The following is an 18,526-nucleotide window of genomic DNA, read 5'->3' as shown; positions in this document are numbered from 1 at the left end:
AGGCACTGTTTGATAATGGATAGAATGTTACTTCTGAAACTCAACACAGGGTTGCCTGGATCATCACACTTTTGCTAGTCTGGTTTAACTTGAGCAGCAAAAACAACAACTTACATTTATATAGCAACTTTAATGTAATAAAACATCCCAAAAAGCTTAACAGGGGCATTATAAAACAAAACATGATACTGAGCCAGTCAGATAACCAAAAGCTTGGTCAAAGAGGTAGGTTTTAAGGAGTGTCTTAAAGGAGGAAAGTGAGGCAGAGAGGGATAGGAAGGGAATTCCAGAGCTTAGGACCAAGGCAACTGAAGGTGCTGTCACCAATGGTGGAGCAGTTAAAATCCAGGGTTCTCAAGAAGCCAGCATTAGATGAACACAGATATCTTGGAGGATTGTGGAGCTGGAGGAGATTACAGAGATAAGGAGCTGTAAGGCCATGGAGGGACTTGAAAACAAGGATGAGAATTTTAAAATCAAGACGTTGCTTGAGCCAATGTAGGTCAGTGAACACAGGGGTGCTGAGGGAACAGGACTTGGTGCAAATGCAATCAGTAAAATTTATGACAGGGTCTAAAGACAATGGCGGGAATTTTATGCCCCCCAAACGAGCGGGTTGGAGGCAGAGGGGAGCATAAAATTGAGTGGAAGGCAGGGAGGGCCGTTCCCGACCCTCTTCCGCCCCCATTGCAAATTTATGCGGGGCGGTGGCAAGAAATGGCCCGCCCACCCCAGGCCAATCAAGGTCCTTAAGTGGCCAATTAACTGGCACTTAAGGGCCTCCGCCCACCGCCGTGGGTATTTTGCCCTTGGCTGGCGGGCAGCTGAGGCCTCAAAAAGCCCATCTGGTGAAAGCAGGCAGCCTTCTTGCAGGCACCCTGTGCCCAATGGAGGACCGCCCCTGAAGCCCCAACCTCCCCCAAAGCACAACACTCCCCACGCCCCCCTACCAACCCCCGTTGCCTTGCTGGGGCCTGACCAATTGTCCCCAGCAAAGCCCCAAAAACTTACCTTTTTTCCAGGGCTATCCTTCCTGTTGCTTCTGGTGGCTGAGTGTAGTCCCAGCAGTGGCCACCGCTCCTGGTGGCACAACTGGGATTAAGAGCTGCCGGCCCGCTGATAGGCTGGCAGCTCCATTAGGTGGGACTTCCTGCCTCAAGGAGGTGGAAGTCCCGCCCAAGAACAATTAAAGACCTGGGGAGTGAAAAATCCCAGTCTGGCTCTCCAGACTTGGCAGAGGTGGGCTCGCCATCGGCTTTTCTGCCAGTGGACAGGGCCTCCTGCCCAATAAAAAATTCTGGCCATTGGCTGTTAACTTCAAAGAGACTGAGGCTCATCCATGATTTGATATCAGAGAGGCAATCTGACAACATAGAGTTATTGGAGAGAGGTGGTGGAATGGTATAGCATATCAGCATACATATGGAAACTGATCCCTTGCCAATGGATAATAGTGATTGGCAACATGCAAATGTAAAAAGAGGGGGCCTAGGAGTTGGCAGTGTGGAGGCAGGAACAGTAATTGTTGTTGGAAACGTGCAAGCTGAGATCGCATAGATAGAAATGAAAACATGTAAGGGCAGTTCCAAAGAGCTAGACAATGGACAGGCAAGGAAAGCAGATGATGTGATCCACTGTATCAAACACAGCAAAGAGATTGAGAAGGACAAGGGAAAACATATCATGGTCTCAGTCATCAAAGAAATTATTCATCACAAATACATTCAACCCCATAGATCTTAAAATCTGTTTAAAAAAAATACTGATCAGCTGTGATCAGGCATGCAGACTGCCTCTTCAAACAATTAAATTGGTTACATCTACCCAAATTGTGTCTTCATTCTCCTGTCTGCCTGTTTAATACTTCTTTTTCATGACACAGCTGCACCTGAGCGTTGGACTAAGTTTAATTATTTGCACCTAAGGGAAACCCAAACCTTTAACATAATTTATATTAGAATTCTATCTATACTGTATGTGGTACTCCAGAGGACAAGTATCTACATTGCAGTGGTAATAGATAATTTATTAAAATATAAGGTCACAAATACAGCATCCAAGTTTTATAACTATTGATACCAGACTTGAGTTTCTCAAATGCTCAGTAAAGTCCCTTAGGGTATATTGAGGTTTGAAAGTAGGTAGCCTACAAATAAGCTAATATCCTGACTCTTTCCTTTCTTTCGCACCCTTCTTTTAGATGGGCTAGTTAAACTTCTGGTTCAGAAATCCAAGGACCTCAGAATTACTTTGTTGGTTGATATCAAACCCTTATATCATTTTGTTTCTAAACCATTCTTTTATGGCTGCTCTTTTTGCCAACCAGAGAACATATTTCTGGTAGTGTATTACTGTTTCATTCATAAACCTAGATTACCAAACTCAATCCATTTTCAATCCTTGATGTGCTTATGAATTTCTTGCCAATGGCTCCTAATGCTTCAAATATTACATGTTCATAGCTTTCAAGTAAATTCTTAACAGCTTGATATCACAGAATGTAGTGTACCGAGGAAAGAAGAGCCGTTTTTTCTCCAGGTAAGCATTTAGTCCTTTCATAATTTTCTCCAACAAGCGGTTGCAATCCTGCAGTTTCACCAGTAATCCTGTCAGAGAGGTTGCTGCCAGCACCTAAGAAGGTGAATGTATTAAAATGTCTATAGTAAGAATAATAGAAATATTGGCCATCCTTTACACATTTTCATGTAGTAATTTACATCAGGGCGTACCTTGGGATCCTTAACACAGTGCCTCATGATATCCTTCCAGTTCCGGTCCACAGTTTGGAAGAGTCGCCCCTCATCTGGCATCTGTTGCATAATATCCTCAGAAGAAAAAATGGGGTCTAGGTAGAGCCATTGCGCCTGGACTTTCAACCATTCATCAATGGTTTCCTGAACATGAATCAGACGCTCCTCCCAATTCTTAAACACACATGCAAAGCAGTAAATAATGTGTTGAAATAATGTATTCCAATATTATGCTCTGCATCCTTAAAAAGAAAAATGAATTGGTGCCCCTAAAAATGATCATTTTGATCTACTTATTTCATTGTAAGATCTTAGTATTGTCCAATCAAGGAAGAAAATATTTTGTTATGTATTACCATTTTGATCACACTCGTAGTTCAGAACCTAAAGTATATTTTCAGATGTTAACTTTTGTCCCATTACAGTCTAAAAACAAAAGCGTTCAGGATGCTTAACATGACAATGATTCATCCATTGCTTTAATAAGTTTACTAAAGCAATATCTTCCAAGATCATTCCGAGGTACAAATAATGTATATTTAGCTGATATAAAAAATACAGACCTCTCGGTAATCTTTTTATAATTAAGAATCACTTTGTAATATTTGCACAATATGCAAATAATTTTGTTTTCCTCTCCAAACCTCTTACTCTGTTATATAAATTGAAGGGGACATTTAAACATCGTAAGTTCAGAGTTGTTTAAACGAAGAAGTTAGCAGTAGAATTGATAACAATCAGTAGCATGGGCAGAGCCCAAGTGTATGTGCCTTGGCTGTGATTGGAGAAGTTGAAAACCACTGTGTATGTGTTTTTAAATGTGATTGGATAAGTATGAAATGATGCATCATGATGTAATGCGAGGTATAAATATCGCATGGTTCTTTGTCTTGGTGGAGAAGCCTCATGGCTTCACTAGCAGAGGTTATTTCACCACCGGTGTAAAAAATAAAGACTGCTTGGTGATTGAACTACAGACCTCAGGTGTGGAGTGATTATTTCAGTCATTCCACCCAACATAAATTATAAAATGTTATCACAGTCTCTGCATCCTATGATTTAATTGAAGTATTTACTTAAGGTTCAAGTACTTTATTTATTTGTTACTATTTCCTTCTCTCCAAAGCCTTCCTCTTTTTCCTCAGTTATTTAAATAATTTAAAAAGATATTTTTATCCTCTTTACTTTCCATGGCTGTTGCCAGTTTTTGTTGGAACTGCTATTGCTTCAGCACCACCCAGGGAGATTTTTTTTTCCCATTGTTGAGATTCTATTGACCAGCACCTGAATAGTGCTCACATACCATGGTCCAGAACTTATTGAGTGATTATAATCCAATGTCAGTATCAAACATTACATTAAGAAATCCCATCGGATCACAAGATAGTGATAGACCAGGAAAGCCATTCAGCCCATCTTAGTTCATCCATCTGGAAGGATTCTAAAGTCCCTGAATTTTAACATCCAATTACTTCTTACAAGAATCCCATATTTGTGATTTCACTACTGATCAAGGAAATCTATTCCAAACACTGACCACATTTTGTCTAAAGCAGAATTTCCTCACATCAACTACAAATTTATCTTGAATAAATATCCACCTGTCCCATTCTTGCAATTTAACTTTAAGTAGTATTCCATATTAATCTGTTAATTGTTTATCAATTGTTTGATTATATGCAGGTGGAGGGTGTTAATTGGGATCTTACTTGAGCACTTATAAGCAGACACTTACTGAGACTGGTGGAGGGTTTGACTGAGGAGCTACATGTTTGTAATCCTTTTACACTGCACAATAAATGTGAAACTAAGTAAATATAGGCTCCAGCATTATCCTTCTATAAAAAGCTTTCTGGAGTTTAATGTTCCAGATTTTTACACTTCTATTTCATTAATTTTTGAATATATATCTTTAAAAACACCTCTCAGATGCTTCCTTTTCCAGGCTGAAAAATCCCAATTTTTTTAATTTTTGCTCATTACTCACACCTTTGACAATAGGCACCCGATTTTAACAGTATAAGAGAATAGGTTTTGAGCAAGTTAAAATCGGGCCTTGGATGTCTTCTCAGCACTTCCACCAGCCCTTGAATGCCTCCCTATGTCTCAAAAGTAGAAGTGGACACAGTATTCATGATGCAGTCTACCCAGAGCACAATATAGTTTGATCACAACTTCATCTGACTTGCATTCTACTGTTTTATATATGAGAATCAACGTTCTATTGGCTACCATGATGACACTTCCCCAAATCCTGCTTCCTGTAAAAACTCCATTCCGTTCTCCCAGTTTTTCTGGCTCTATCGCATCTGTTCTGATGATTAATACCAGCGCTTCTGATATGTCTTCCTTTTTCCTTAACCAAGGATTTCCCCTCCACCCTTGACTGTGTCCATCCCATTTCCTGCACTTCTGCTCTTACCCATTCCCTTCCCTCCCAGAACCACAATAAGGTTCCCTTGTCCTCACCTTCAACCCACCAGTCTCCGTATTCAACAGATCATCCTCAGCCATTTCTGCCACCTCCAGTGTGACTCCACTACCAAACACGTCACCCCTTCTCTCCCTTTTCAGCATTCTGAAAGGGCTGTTCTCTCCCTGATACCCTGGCCCACTCCTCATTCACCCACTCCCCTTCCCATGGCACCTTTTCCTGCAAGCACAGAAGAAGCAACACCTGCCCTTTTACCTCCTCTCTCATCATCCAAGGCCCCATACACTCCTTCCAGGGTGAAATAGTGATTTACATGTACTTCTTTCCAATTAGTATACTGTATTTAAGGCCTGCTACCCAACCCGAACCCGACGGGACCCAACAACATGTGTCGGGTTCGGCTCGGGTCGGGTCAGGTTGCACTTCCAGGTCTGGCATTCGGGCTCGGGTTCAGTTGGCCGGACCGGATCGGACACGCTCTATCACAACCTCAAGTATGTGACTCTAACCTTAATTTACTTTTTGGACTTTAAAAGTGGTTTTGTTACAATTATTTTAAGCTTGTGCAGGTAAGGAACAAAGTGAAAAACGGAAGGTAAGTTAACTGATGGTCGGGTCGGGTCAGGCGTGGGGAAAAATGGAAGGACTCGGACCATGTCGGGCTCGGGCAGGGTTCTGTCGGGCTTGGGTCGGGTCTCATTTGCAGACCCGAACAGGTCTTTATGCTGTATTCACTGCTCACAATGCAGTCTTCTCTACACTGGGGAGAACAAATGCACACTGGGTGACTGCTTTGCAGAACACCTCTGTTCAGTCCCCAAGTATGACCCCAAGCTTCCAGTAACATGTCATTTTAATTCTCCACCTTGTTCTCATGCTGACCTCTCTATCCTCAGCCTCCTGCAGTGTTCCAATGAAGCTCAACGGAAGCTTGAGGAACAGCATCTCATCTTTCGATTAGACACTGTAGAGCCTTCTGGACTCAACATTGGGTTCAACAATTCCAGACCTTAATCTCTACTCCCGATTTTGTTTTCTTCTCTTTGCAGGTTTTGGTTTTACTCTTGTTTTTCCCTTGTTCCTGTTTTCAGACTGCAGTTGTTCATCATTCTGCCATTCACACCTCCTCCAGTCACATCTTTTGTTTCTTTACTTGTCCCATTATCACTTCCTTTGGCCTTGCAACAACTCTTTAGTCATTTAATCTCTCCTGTCTTTCATCCTATCAGACGTTCCCTTTTGTTGTTTTACCACCCTCCCACCTGTCACTTACTTAAAAACTATTCCATTTCTAACTTTTCCCAGTTCTGCTGAAAGGTCATCGACCCGAAACATTAACTCTGTTTCTCTCTCCACAGATGCTGCCTGACCTGCTGAGTCTTTCCAGCATTTTCTGTTTTTATTTCAGATTTCCAGCATCTGCAGTATTTTATTTTTGTTCCACTGACTTTGTTGTTCTCTTTATTGCTCTGCACTGATTGGATGTGTTGAGTGCCAAGTCTACTAAACTATTTGGTCTCTTTTGGCTTCATCCTTATTTCAACCCCATTTATGAAATATGTGTGCCCTTATTTTTCTTCCTACCTGCAACACTTTACATTTGTGCACATCAAATTTCACCTGCCATTGTTCTCCCTGGGTGGGTGGGATGGGTGGGGAGGAGAAGAGGTGGAAGCGACAACCTTAGGCAACTAATTGCCTGACAACCGTGAAATCCGGTTGTGGCTTCCAGGCGGTTGTGGTGGAGACGGGCTCGCCCTGACTTTTCAGCCAGTAGGCAGGGCCACCATCTCCACATTAAATAAAAACAAGAAATGCTGGAACCACTCAGCAGGTCTGGCAGCATCTGTGGAAAGAGAAGCAGAGTTAACGTTTCGGGTCAGCGACCCTTCATCGGAACTGACAAATATTAGAAAAGTCACAGGTTATAAGCAAGTGAGGTGGGGGTGGGGCAAGAGATAACAAAGGAGGTCTAGATTGGACCAGGCCACATAGCTGACCAAAAGGTCACGGAACAAAGGCAAACAATATGTTAATGGTGTGTTGGAAGACAAAGCATTAGTACAGATTAGGTGTAAATACACTGAATATTGAACAGCAGCAAGTGCAAACCTGAAAAAAACAGTGGGTAAGTAAACTGAACAAACTAAGATGAAATGAAATAAATGCAAAAACAAAGATTGTAAAAAATGTAAAAAAGAATGTAAAAAAAAAGGAAGAAAAAATAACTAAAAATGAAAGTAAAATGGGGGGCTGTCATGCTCTGAAATTATTGAACTCAATGTTCAGTCCGACAGGCTGTAGTGTGCCTAATCGGTAAATGAGATGCTGTTCCTCGAGCTTGCGTTGATGTTCACTGGAACACTGCAGCAATCCCAGGACAGAAATGTGAGCATGAGAGCAGGGGGGAGTGTTGAAATGGCAAGCAACCGGAAGCTCAGGGTCCTGCTTGCGGACTGAGCGGAGATGTTCCGCAAAGCAGTCACCCAGTCTGCGCTTGGTCTCCCCAATGTAGAGGAGACCACACTGTGAGCAGCGAATACAGTATACTACATTGAAAGAAGTACAAGTAAATTGCTGCTTCACCTGAAAGGAGTGTTTGTGGCCTGGGATAGTGAGGATAGAGGAGGTAAATGGGCAGGTATTACACACTCCTGCGATTGCAGGGGAAGGTGCCCTGGGACGGGGACGAGGTGGTGGGGGTAATGGAGGAGTGGACCAGGGTGTCGCGGAGGGAACGATCCCTTCGGAATGCTGACAGGGGAAGGGAGGGGAAGATGCGACTGGTAGTGGCATCACGCTGGAGGTGGCGGAAATGGCGGAGGATGATCCTTTGGATATGGAGGCTGGTGGGGTGAAAAGTGAGGACAAGGGGAACCCTGTCACGGTTCTGGGAGGGAGGGGAAGGGGTGAGGGTAGAGGTGCGGGGAATGGGTCGGACACGGTTGAGGGCCCTGTCAACCACAGTGGAGGGAAATCCTCGGTTGAGGAAAAAGGAGGTCATATCAGAAGCACCGTCATGGAAGGTAGCATCATCAGAGCAGATGTGTCGGAGACGGAGAAACTGGGAGAATGGAATGGAGTCCTTACAGGAGGTAGGGTGTGAAGAAGTGTAGTCCAGGTAGCTGTGGGAGTCGGTGGGCTTATAATGGATATTAGTAGACAACCTATCCCCAGAGATGGAGACAGAGAAGTCGAGGAAGGGAAGGGAAGTGTCAGAGATGGACCATGTAAAGGTGAGAGAAGGGTGGAAATTGGAAGCAAAGTTGATAACGTTTTCCAGTTCGGGGCGGGAGCAGGAAATGGCACCGATACAGTCATCAATGTACCGGAAAAAGAGTTGGGGGAGGGGGCCTGAGTAGGACTGGAACAAAGAATGCTCGACATATCCCACAAAAAGACAGGCATAACTAGGACCCATGCGGGTACCCATAGCGACACCTTTTACTTGAAGGAAGTGCGTGGAGTTGAAGGAGAAGTTGTTCAATGTGAGAACAAGTTCAGCCAGGCGGAGGAGGGTGGTGGTGGATGGGGACTGGTTGGGCCTCTGTTCCAGGAAGAATCCGGGAGCCCTCAAACCATCCTGGTGGGGGATGGAGGTGTAGAGCGATTGGACGTCCATAGTGAAGAGGAGGCGGTTGGGACCAGGAAACTGGAAATTGTCAAAATGACGTAGGGCATCAGAAGAGTCACGGATGTAGGTGGGAAGAGACTGGACTAGCGGAGAAAAGATAGAGTCTAGATAGGAAGAAATAAGTTCAGTGGGGCAGGAGCAGGCTGACACAATGGGTCTGCCGGGATAGTCCCGTTTGTGAATTTTGGGAAGGAGGTAGAAGCGGGCTGTCCGGGGTTGTGGGACTATGAGGTTGGAAGCTGTAGAGGGAAGATCTCCAGAGGAGATGAGGTCAGTGACAGTCCTTTGGACGGTGGCTTGATGTTCGGTGGTGGGGTCATGGTCCAGAGGGAGGTAGGAAGAAGTGTCCGTGAGTTGGCGTTGAGCTTCTGCAAGGTAGAGGTCGGTACGCCATACGACAACAGCACCACCCTTGTCTGCAGGTTTGATGACCATGTCGGGGTTAGATCTGAGAGAACGGAGTGCCTCAAGTTCAGAGGGGGACAGGTTAGAGTGAGTGAGGGGGGCAGAGAAATTGAGACGACCAATGTCTCGCCGACAGTTTTCAATGAAGAGATCAAGAGCGGGTAAGAGGCCAGGGGGAAGGGTCCAGGTAGAGGGAGAATGCTGGAGGCGGGTGAATGGGTCTGCTGGTCGGGGGGAGGACTCCTGGTCAAAGAAGTGAGCCCGGAGGCGGAGGTGACGGAAGAAGAGCTCAACGTCATGCCGAGCGCGAAATTCATTGAGGTAGGGGTGTAAGGGGACAAAACTGAGACCTTTGCTGAGTACAGAACGCTCAGCATAAGAGAGGGGGAGGTCAGAGGGTATAGTGAATACACGGCAAGGGGTCAGATCAGAAGGGGTGGGGTCAGAGGGAAGTGAAGCGGAGGGAGGATCTGGAGGGGCATTAGTCCCCGTCAGCTGCTGGAGCTTGCGTTCCTTAACACCTGAAAGGAAGAAAAAAAGTTTTTTGTTAATGCGTCGGATGAGACGTAAGATGAGATGAAACTGCGGAGTAGAACAGCTTTGAGATAAGGTGAGGCGGTGCTGCTGGAGAGAGAGGTCCAGTGTGTGCATGTGGCAGCGCATTGCACTGAGTGTGGATCTCAGGATGCGGCGAGAGTAGCAGTCCGAGGAACGTTGTATTTCTCGGAGATACCTGTGATGCTGGGTGGTTTCAAAGCATGATGGGTGAAACTGCAGTTGGAATCCACGTGGAATAAGTCGGAGCCGGAGACAGTCACTGAGGAAGGAGATGTGGCTGTGAAAACGAGTTTTGGTAGATACCTTATCAAACACCAGGAGGGAAATCGAAAGCAATGAAGGTGAACAAGGTAAAAGAGACAAACGAAAATCCCGTCGGAGAAAAGAGCAGAACTTCTTCAAGGTAGGCATTCCTGGAAGAGAAGTGGCAGTGAATTAAACACATCTCCACATTAAATCCTGACCATGGACTTCTTTGTCACTAAGATGGAGACTAGCTGCCTCTGCCAGCTCACTCCCTTCCCCAGCCCACCGGAACTAACTTCCTGAAAAGTTCCACCTTCCCCTAGCTCTGATCTGCATCTTTCTCTAGTTTCTCTTCTATCAACCTTCATGCCCTCTCCGAGCTCATCTTGTCCACGAGACCCACCTCCTGCTCCCTCAACCCTATTTCCACCAAACTGCTGACCACCCAATTTCCCTTCCTGGCTCCCATGGTAACTGATATTGTTAATAGCTTTCTCTCTTCAGGTACTGTACCCCTCTCCTTCAAATCACCCATCATCATCCCTCTCCTCAAAAAGCCAACCCTTGAGCCCACCATCCTTGCAAACTGCCACCCAGTCTCCAATCTCCCTTTCCTCTCCAAAGTTCTTGAACATGATGTTGCCTCCCAAATCCTTGCCCATCTTTCCTGGAACTCCATGTTTGAATCCTTCCCACCAGGTTTCTGCCACTGTCACAGTTCCAAAACAGCTCTAATCAAAGTCACAAATGACATCCTATGTGACTATAATAAAGGCAAACTATCCCTTCTCGTCCTGTCTGCAGCCTTTGATATGGTTGACCATACCATCCTTCTACAACACCTCTCTACAGTCGACCAGCTATGTAGAACTACACTCGCCTGGTTCAATTCTATCTATCTAATAGTAGCCAGAGAATCACCTGCTTCTCTACTCACTCCAGCACCTTGGGGTGTCCCCCAAGGATCTATCCTTATTCGCCTCATTCCCATCTACATGCTGCCCCCTCAGCGACATCGAACACAGTGTCTGTTTCCACATGACACTGACAAAATCCAGCTCGACCTCAGCACTACCTTTCACGATGGGCCGAAGGGCCCGTTTCTGTGCTGCATAACTCTATGACCACTCCACTGTCGATAAAATGTCAGACAACTCCCAGTACTGAATGAGCAGAAATTTACTCCACTTAATTGGAAAGACCACAGCTACTGTCCTCAGTCCCGGCTATAAACTCCATTCCCTAGCCACCGACTCCATCCCTCTCCTTGTCAACTGTCTGAGGCTGAACCAGACTGCTCACAACCTTAGTGTCATACTTGACCCTGAGGTGCACTTCCGACCAGATATCTGTGCCATCACCAAGACCACCTATTTTGCATTCCTCCCTGTGCCCTCTCTCACTCCATTCTCACCTCCAATTGTTTAAATTAATTATTTTCAATCACTGCCTCAATATTCTTTACAAGTCTCTTTATTTCTACTTGGTTTAGATTCAGCCATATCTTCTGTATGATTCCTTTTATGTTCTAAAAGTGTTCCCAATGATTCAGGATTGTTTTTACATAGTACTGCCACCTATTTATTTACTTCCTCGAATTATTTGATGAAGTCCTCTGTTTTTACTAGCATTAGAAACAAATCAGAGAACATTATTTTGCATTCCTATCTTTAAGTTTAGAGATCGTTCTCATATTATGATACTTATTAAAGTCTTTATCATTTTTCACTATGTTGTTTACTCCTACATGGACTACCACCATTGAGCACCTTCCTGTTTCATTCAAAGTCCCTTTTAAGCTTTCTTCAATACATACTATTCGCGCTCTGGGTAGACTACTCACCATCCTATTATAATTAGCTTTAAAACATACATGGTTATCTGCTTTCCTAAGCAAATAAGCCAGCAATTACAATCTCTATGACTTGCAAACCATTTTAGACCAAGCATACTCTTTTCTAATTGTTTTTCTTTTGAGACCATGTTTCCTTCTGCACTGATAGTCTGTACCTATATTTGTTTGTTACTGTAATCTTGTGGGTCTCTTCTCAGGCTGTCTTACCTTTCTTTCTACTTTTCCCAACTTTAGTCCATCCAGTATCCTCATTTCCTTGGCTTTCTTGGGCCTTCCTTAGAGAGAAACTGTTCCCATTGGTGGAAGGATCGGGCAACAGAGGATACTGATTTAAGGCGACTGGCAAAGGAAGCAACATCGGCATGAGGAAAGCTTTTTTACACAGCAAATGGTTAGGATCTGGAGTGCACTGCCTGGAGAGAGTGAAGGGTCTATTCACCTTTGCAGAGAGGTCAGTGGCGAGGTGGCATAGATTAAAAGTGATTGGTAGAAAAATTAGAGGGAAGATGAGGAAAAACCTTTTTCACCCAGAGGGTGGTGGGGGTCTGGAACTCATTGTCTGAAAGGGTGGTTGAGGCAGAAACCTTTAACTCATTCAAAAGGAGTCTGAATATGCACCTCAAGTGCCATAATCTGCAGGGCTATAGACCAAATGCTGGAAGGTGGGATTAGGATAGGTGGATTGTTTTGCGGCCGGCACAGACACGATGGGCCAAGTGACCTCTGTCTGTGCCTGAAACTTTCTATGATTCTATGATAGTATAGAACTTCAAAAGGACATAGACACATTGGTGGAATAGGCGGACTGGTGGCAGATGAAGTTCAATGCGGGGAAATGTGAAGTGATTCATTTTGGTAGGAAGAACATGGAGAGACAACATAAAATAAAGGGTACAATTCTAAAGGGGATGTATATGTGTATAAGTCATTGAAGGTGGCAGGACAGGTTGAGAGCAGACAATAAAGAATACTGTATCCTAGGCTTTATTAATAGGAGCGTAGAGTACAAGAGCAAGGAGGTTATGTCAAACTTGTATGATACTGGTTTGGCCTCAGCTGGAGTATTGCATCCAGTTCTGGGCGCCACATTTAAGGAAAGATATGAAGGCACTGAAGAGAGTGCAGAGAAGATTCGCGAGAATGGTTCCAGGGATAAGGAACTTCATTTATGAAGATAGATTGGAGAAGTTGGGACTGTTTTCCTTGGAGAGGTCATGAGGGGTCTGGACAGAGTAGTTAGGGAGAAACTGTTCTCATTTGGGAAAGAATCAAGAATGAGAGGGCACAGATTTACGGTAATTGGCAAAAGAAGCAATGGCGACATGAGCAAAAACTCTTTCACACAGCGAGTGGTTAGGATCTGGAATGCACTGCCAGAGAGTGCAGTGGAGGCAGGTTCAATTGAGGTATTCAAAAGGGAATGAGATAGTTACCTGAAAAGGAGGAATGTACAGTTTATGAAGAGAAGGCAGGGAAATGGCACTAAGTGAATTGGTCATTCAGAGAGCCGGTGAAGACATGATGAATGGAATGGCCTCCTTCTGTGCTATAACAATTCTGTGATTATGTGGTCCAGTTCAGTTTCTAGTTAATGGTGACTCCCCAGGATGTTGGTGGGAAGGGCTCAGCAATGACAATGCCACTGAATGCCGAGGGGAGTTGGTTAGACTCTCCTGTTACAGATGGTCACTATCTAGCACAGTGTAGCACAAATATCACTTGCCACTTGCTTATTACTTGCTGCACATGGACACAGACTGCTTCATTATCTGAAGAATTACAGAAGGACCTGAACACTGGGCAATCATCAGCGAACACGCCACTTCTGACCTTAGGATGAAAGGAAGGTCATGGATGAAGCAGCTAAAGATAATTGGGGCTAAAATGCTGCTCTGAGGAACTCCCATTGTTGGAAAGGTCAAGAACCAGAGGAAACTGATTTAAGGTGAATGGCAAAAGAACCAACGGCGACATTTTTACAGAGCGAGTGGTTCGGATCTGGAATTCACTGCCTGAGAGTGAGGTGAAGGCAGGTACAATTGTGGCTTTCAGAAGGGAATTGGATAAGCACCTGAAGAGAAAACATTTACAGGTCTACCGGGAAAGGGTGGGGGAGTGGAACTAGCTGAGTTGCTATTACAGAGAGCCAGCATTGACATGATGGGCCAAATGGCCTCCTTCTGTGCTTTAACCATTCTATGATTCTATACCTGGGTAATTTTCCACATCGTCAGGTAGATGCCAGTTTTGTAGTTGTACTGGAACAGCTTAGCTAAGGGTGTGGCTAGTTCTTCAGCACTCCAGCCAGGATGTTGTCAGGACCTGTAGCCTTTACAGCATCCAGTGCACTCAACCGTTTCTTAATGTCAAGTTGAGTGAACTGAATTGGCTGAAGATTGCATTCCTGAAAGTGGTTACCCCAGGAGGCCAAGAAGGATCATTCACTCAGCACTTCTGCCTCAAGCTAGTTATAAACCCTTCAGCTTTGTCTTTTGCAATCATATGCTGGGTTCTGCCATCATTGAGCATAAAGATGTTCAAGGAAACTCCTGCTCCTCCCATTTGTTGCTTAATTGTCCACCACCATTCGTGACGGAATGTGGCAGCAATTGTCCTGATCCATTGGTTGTGTGATCACTTAGCTCTATCTATAGCAGAGACAAAGACCAATATTCCATTACTTGTACTCTAGCTTTTAGCCATTTGTGTACATTGTCACCTAAATCTCTATGCTCCCACATAAATCCAAGTCCTTCACCGTTAAGAAAATATTCCAATTTGTCTTCCTCAGATTCAAAGTGGATGATGATACACTTCCTTATATTGAACTCCATCTTCCAGTTTGTCATTGTTTCTTTATAACCTTTTGTTCTCATCTCCACAACTTACGGTGCCTCCTAACTTTGTGTCATCTGCAAACTTGGATATACAACCCTCTACTCCTTTATCCGAGTCATTGGCATATATAGTGAAAAGCTGACAGGCTAGTACAGATCCCTATGGAACACTACTTGACATATTGGTCAATTAACGAACTTTCTCTTTATCCCTACTGTCTCCTATCTCCTAATCAATGTCACAAGATTACCTCCAATTTTGTATGCTCTCAATTTTGCCAATAATAAGAATGGCAGATTTAAAGAAAAGAGCCATTTGTTTGCTCAGTTTTTTGCAAATTGCTCATTTCTAGTTATGACATATGTCCCATTCACTGGGCAGAATTTTATTAGCGTGCCACACATCGCGTCGGCGCGCTTTGAAGTTCCGACACGGAAGCGCCGCCACTGAGCCCCCACTAAGCAGCTGTCCCCGATGACGTAGAAGGGGCGGCTGCTCCGTCCCCAGCAATGACGCCACCGCGCAGGAGCTGGGGCCATTTTTAAAGGGCTTCAAGCCCTTAGTAAAAATTTAAACATTTAAAAGGTATTTTATTTTTCATTTGATCGTAAAAAATAATTAGAAGATGGGGGCCCTTTCCCAAACCCCCCATTGATTTTTTTTCATACAACTTATTTTATTCACAACCCGAACCTTCCCCCTCAACCTTCTCATATTTGCCCTTCAACCCCTTCCCACCATCCCCACAGCCAATAAAAAGTGTTTTCCCCACTTCCCCCCCTGCCCTGATAACATCACTCCTTCCCCCTCCCCACTAGTGTCTTGCCTTGGAACTCCAAACGGAGTTCTGAAGGCAAGCGAGGTGCGGCTGGCGGCCGTAAAATCAGCGTGGGACTGCCACCGGTACCAGATAAATTTATTTGCATTTTGTTTTAATTAATTTAAATATGTAAATGAAGGACCCACCCCCACTGGTAAAATGCAGTGGGGCCTTCTCAGCGTCTGGGATCATAGCGGGCTGCTCCCAGCAGAATTTTACGGGCCTACCCCCCACGAACTCCGACGTCGAGGGGCTGGTAAAATTCAGCCCATTAACTTTGATTTGTATCTATTTACTCACCTTGATTTTCATTTCAAAAGGTTTACAGAATGGTGACCCTCTCATTGTCTGTGTCTTGATAATTTGATCATCAAGGATAGCCTGAATCTCATCCACAGCTGACAAAATTGAGACACCGGAATCCCGATATAAACTGGTAGTGAAGATAATAGACTCCCAGGCCTCCTCCATGGTATGCATTGCTTTTTCCAATGAGAATTCCTAAAGAAAAATCACAGTAACATCTTATTTTGTTAACAAATTATATTCTGTTGCAATACATTTTATTTAAAAATAATTAAATCATATGTGTACTTTTTAAAAATGTTTAATTGCTTTTGGGCTATTTGTACTTTAGGAGGGACATTGATTACAACACTGCAAATATTGTTCTTAAAGGATTAATCATCACAAAAACAACAGATTTTCAAAAAGGAAAATAAGAAAAGCAAGAATGAATGTAATAGATTCATAGAATAGAATTATACAGCAAAGAGGGATGTCATTCAGCCCATCAAGCCTGAACCAGCTCGTTGAAAGACATATTCAATTAGAGCTACTCCCCTGGAAAATTATTGAATCTGCTTCCACCACCGTTTCAGCGACGTAATGCACATCAGATCACAAAAACTTGTGTAAAAAAATATCTCCTCTTGATACCTCAACATTTAAGAAGTATTTAGATGTGCAGTTGAAACACCATAACATACAAGGCTATGGGCCAAATGCTGGAAAATGGGATTTGAATAGATAGGTGCTTGATGGTTGGCACAGACACGATAGGCCAAAGGGCCTGTTTCTGTGTTGTATAACTCTTTGACTCTAATTAGTTTAAATAGGTGTGCCTAGTTCTGGTTCTGGTCCTCTACTGATGATCCTGCCAGCAGAAACGGCTTCGCCTCATTCACCCTATCAAAACCATTTATAATTTTAAATTCCTCTATTAAATCTCTCCTTAACGGCATAATGGCGCAGTGGTTAGCACCGCAGCCTCACAGCTCCAGCGACCCGGGTTCAATTCTGGGTACTGCCTGTGCGGAGTTTGCAAGTTCTCCCTGTGTCTGCGTGGGTTTTCGCTGGGTGCTCCAGTTTCCTCCCACAGCCAAAATAACTTGCAGGTTGATAGGTAAATTGGCCATTATAAATTGCCCCTAGTATAGGTAGGTGGTAGGAGAATATAGGAAAGGTGGGGATGTGGTAGGAATGTAGGATTAGTATAAATGGGTGGTTGATGGTCGGCACAGACTCGGTGGGCCGAAGGGCCTGTTTCAGTGCTGTATCTCTAAATAAATAAAATAAATTAACCCTCTCTCAATCATAGCTTCTCTAGTCTCTACAATTGATTACAATCTTTTATCCCTTTTGGTAAATCACTTCTCCATCCTCTCCAAGGCTTTGACATCCTTCCTGAAGTGTGGTGCCCAGAATTGGACATCTTTTATACTTAGTAACTTTCACAACCTCAGGATGTCCAAAAGCACTTTACAGCTGACAATAGAATTTCTGCTTTCAACACAATGTGCTATATATAAGGTACCATATATAGATCTATATTTACCTTGGTAGCAGCAGCACTAATTTCTTCAAATCTTTCCAAGTATGGAGTGAGATTCAATTTTAGCATTTTTCTCAGAGTTGTTCCCGAATCTGGGGTCAAATCATAGCCCATAATTGCAGACATTTGCCCCCAGTGGCGAGGTCTCATACCAGCATTACAAAGTATAGATACAAGGGGGACAACTTCCTAGAAAGTAAAAAACAAATCAAGGCAAAATATCTGTTTAATAGGGCACAAGAATGTAGGCATGAGTGAGTTATGAGAATTTTATTCAATTTTTGTCTGTCCAAGAGTATAAAAACAAATACTGAATTTAAAAATTGTAGCATAATTTCATAGCTTTACCCAACAGTGGTATTTGATGTTGTCTTAGATTAGTGGAACAGCCAGGATAATTGTCACATCAATAGGGTTTCAATATAATACAGTCTCATTAACTTAATTTCAATTTTTATATAGTAGCCTTTCCTGGTGTAGTTAATGTCTCTACATTCAAACTATATGATGCCAAAACCTAAACTATTTCAAAATAATTTAAAAGATAGAATCTTCCCCCCACTCCCAATTATTCTCCCCTCCTGTCCTGAAGGTGTTGAGACTTAATAGTATATGGTTCAACAGGCACGAGCAAACATTCAGTACCACATTGTCTTTTATATGTGAATGCAGTACCCCCAGACATCAAGTAGGTTATTTGACATAGAGAACATCATTGTCATGCTCAATCCTATTCTCAATGAATGTCCACTTTGCAGCAGCAGTTACTGGATAGCAATCAGGAATGGGAAGTCTGGCTGTTTTTCCCCTTCTTTCTTAGCCCTATTGTCAATTATAACGGCTCAACCTTTTTCTTGACTGAAACTGTCGGATTTCAGCACAGACCAGGACCCAAACTTGCAATTTTCTGCATTGTGTAGTTTTGCATTATACTGGGCAAAGCTTTCTCCAGGACATTGGAGAACCTTGAATAGAAGTATCTAAAGCAGATTTCCATAATTATTTTCAAGCATATGATTGCCATGATTGATTGATTTGAAAAGAGTAACTGCTCATATTATCAAATGATTAGCTGGCATGCTAAGGTGTCTTTTGGCACCATTCTGGGACTCAAAAATTTAATTTTTTTAAACAAACATAATTCATTGAATA

The 18,526-nt window shown here is 43.5% G+C and overlaps 1 protein-coding gene across 5 annotated transcripts in view; it reads right to left on the bottom strand.

The window, feature by feature from the left end:
- Positions 1-18,526, bottom strand: part of dnah12 (dynein, axonemal, heavy chain 12) — a 379,348-nt gene that overhangs the window by 250,936 nt on the left and 109,886 nt on the right. For all 5 annotated transcript variants that reach the window (XM_068051688.1, XM_068051689.1, XM_068051690.1 and 2 more), the window contains 4 exons: positions 17,378-17,563; positions 15,841-16,041; positions 2,730-2,924; positions 2,510-2,631 (listed from right to left, as the gene is read on the bottom strand). In XM_068051688.1, the coding sequence (XP_067907789.1) occupies positions 2,510-2,631; positions 2,730-2,924; positions 15,841-16,041; positions 17,378-17,563 (704 nt within the window). The remainder of the gene's footprint in view (positions 1-2,509; positions 2,632-2,729; positions 2,925-15,840; positions 16,042-17,377; positions 17,564-18,526) is intronic.

The sequence above is a fragment of the Heterodontus francisci genome, chromosome 19 (assembly GCF_036365525.1).
Source record: "Heterodontus francisci isolate sHetFra1 chromosome 19, sHetFra1.hap1, whole genome shotgun sequence".
NCBI lineage: Eukaryota > Metazoa > Chordata > Chondrichthyes > Heterodontiformes > Heterodontidae > Heterodontus > Heterodontus francisci.
The sequence above is the reverse complement of the archived record's forward strand: the minus strand, read 5'-3'. Positions and strand labels throughout refer to the sequence as shown.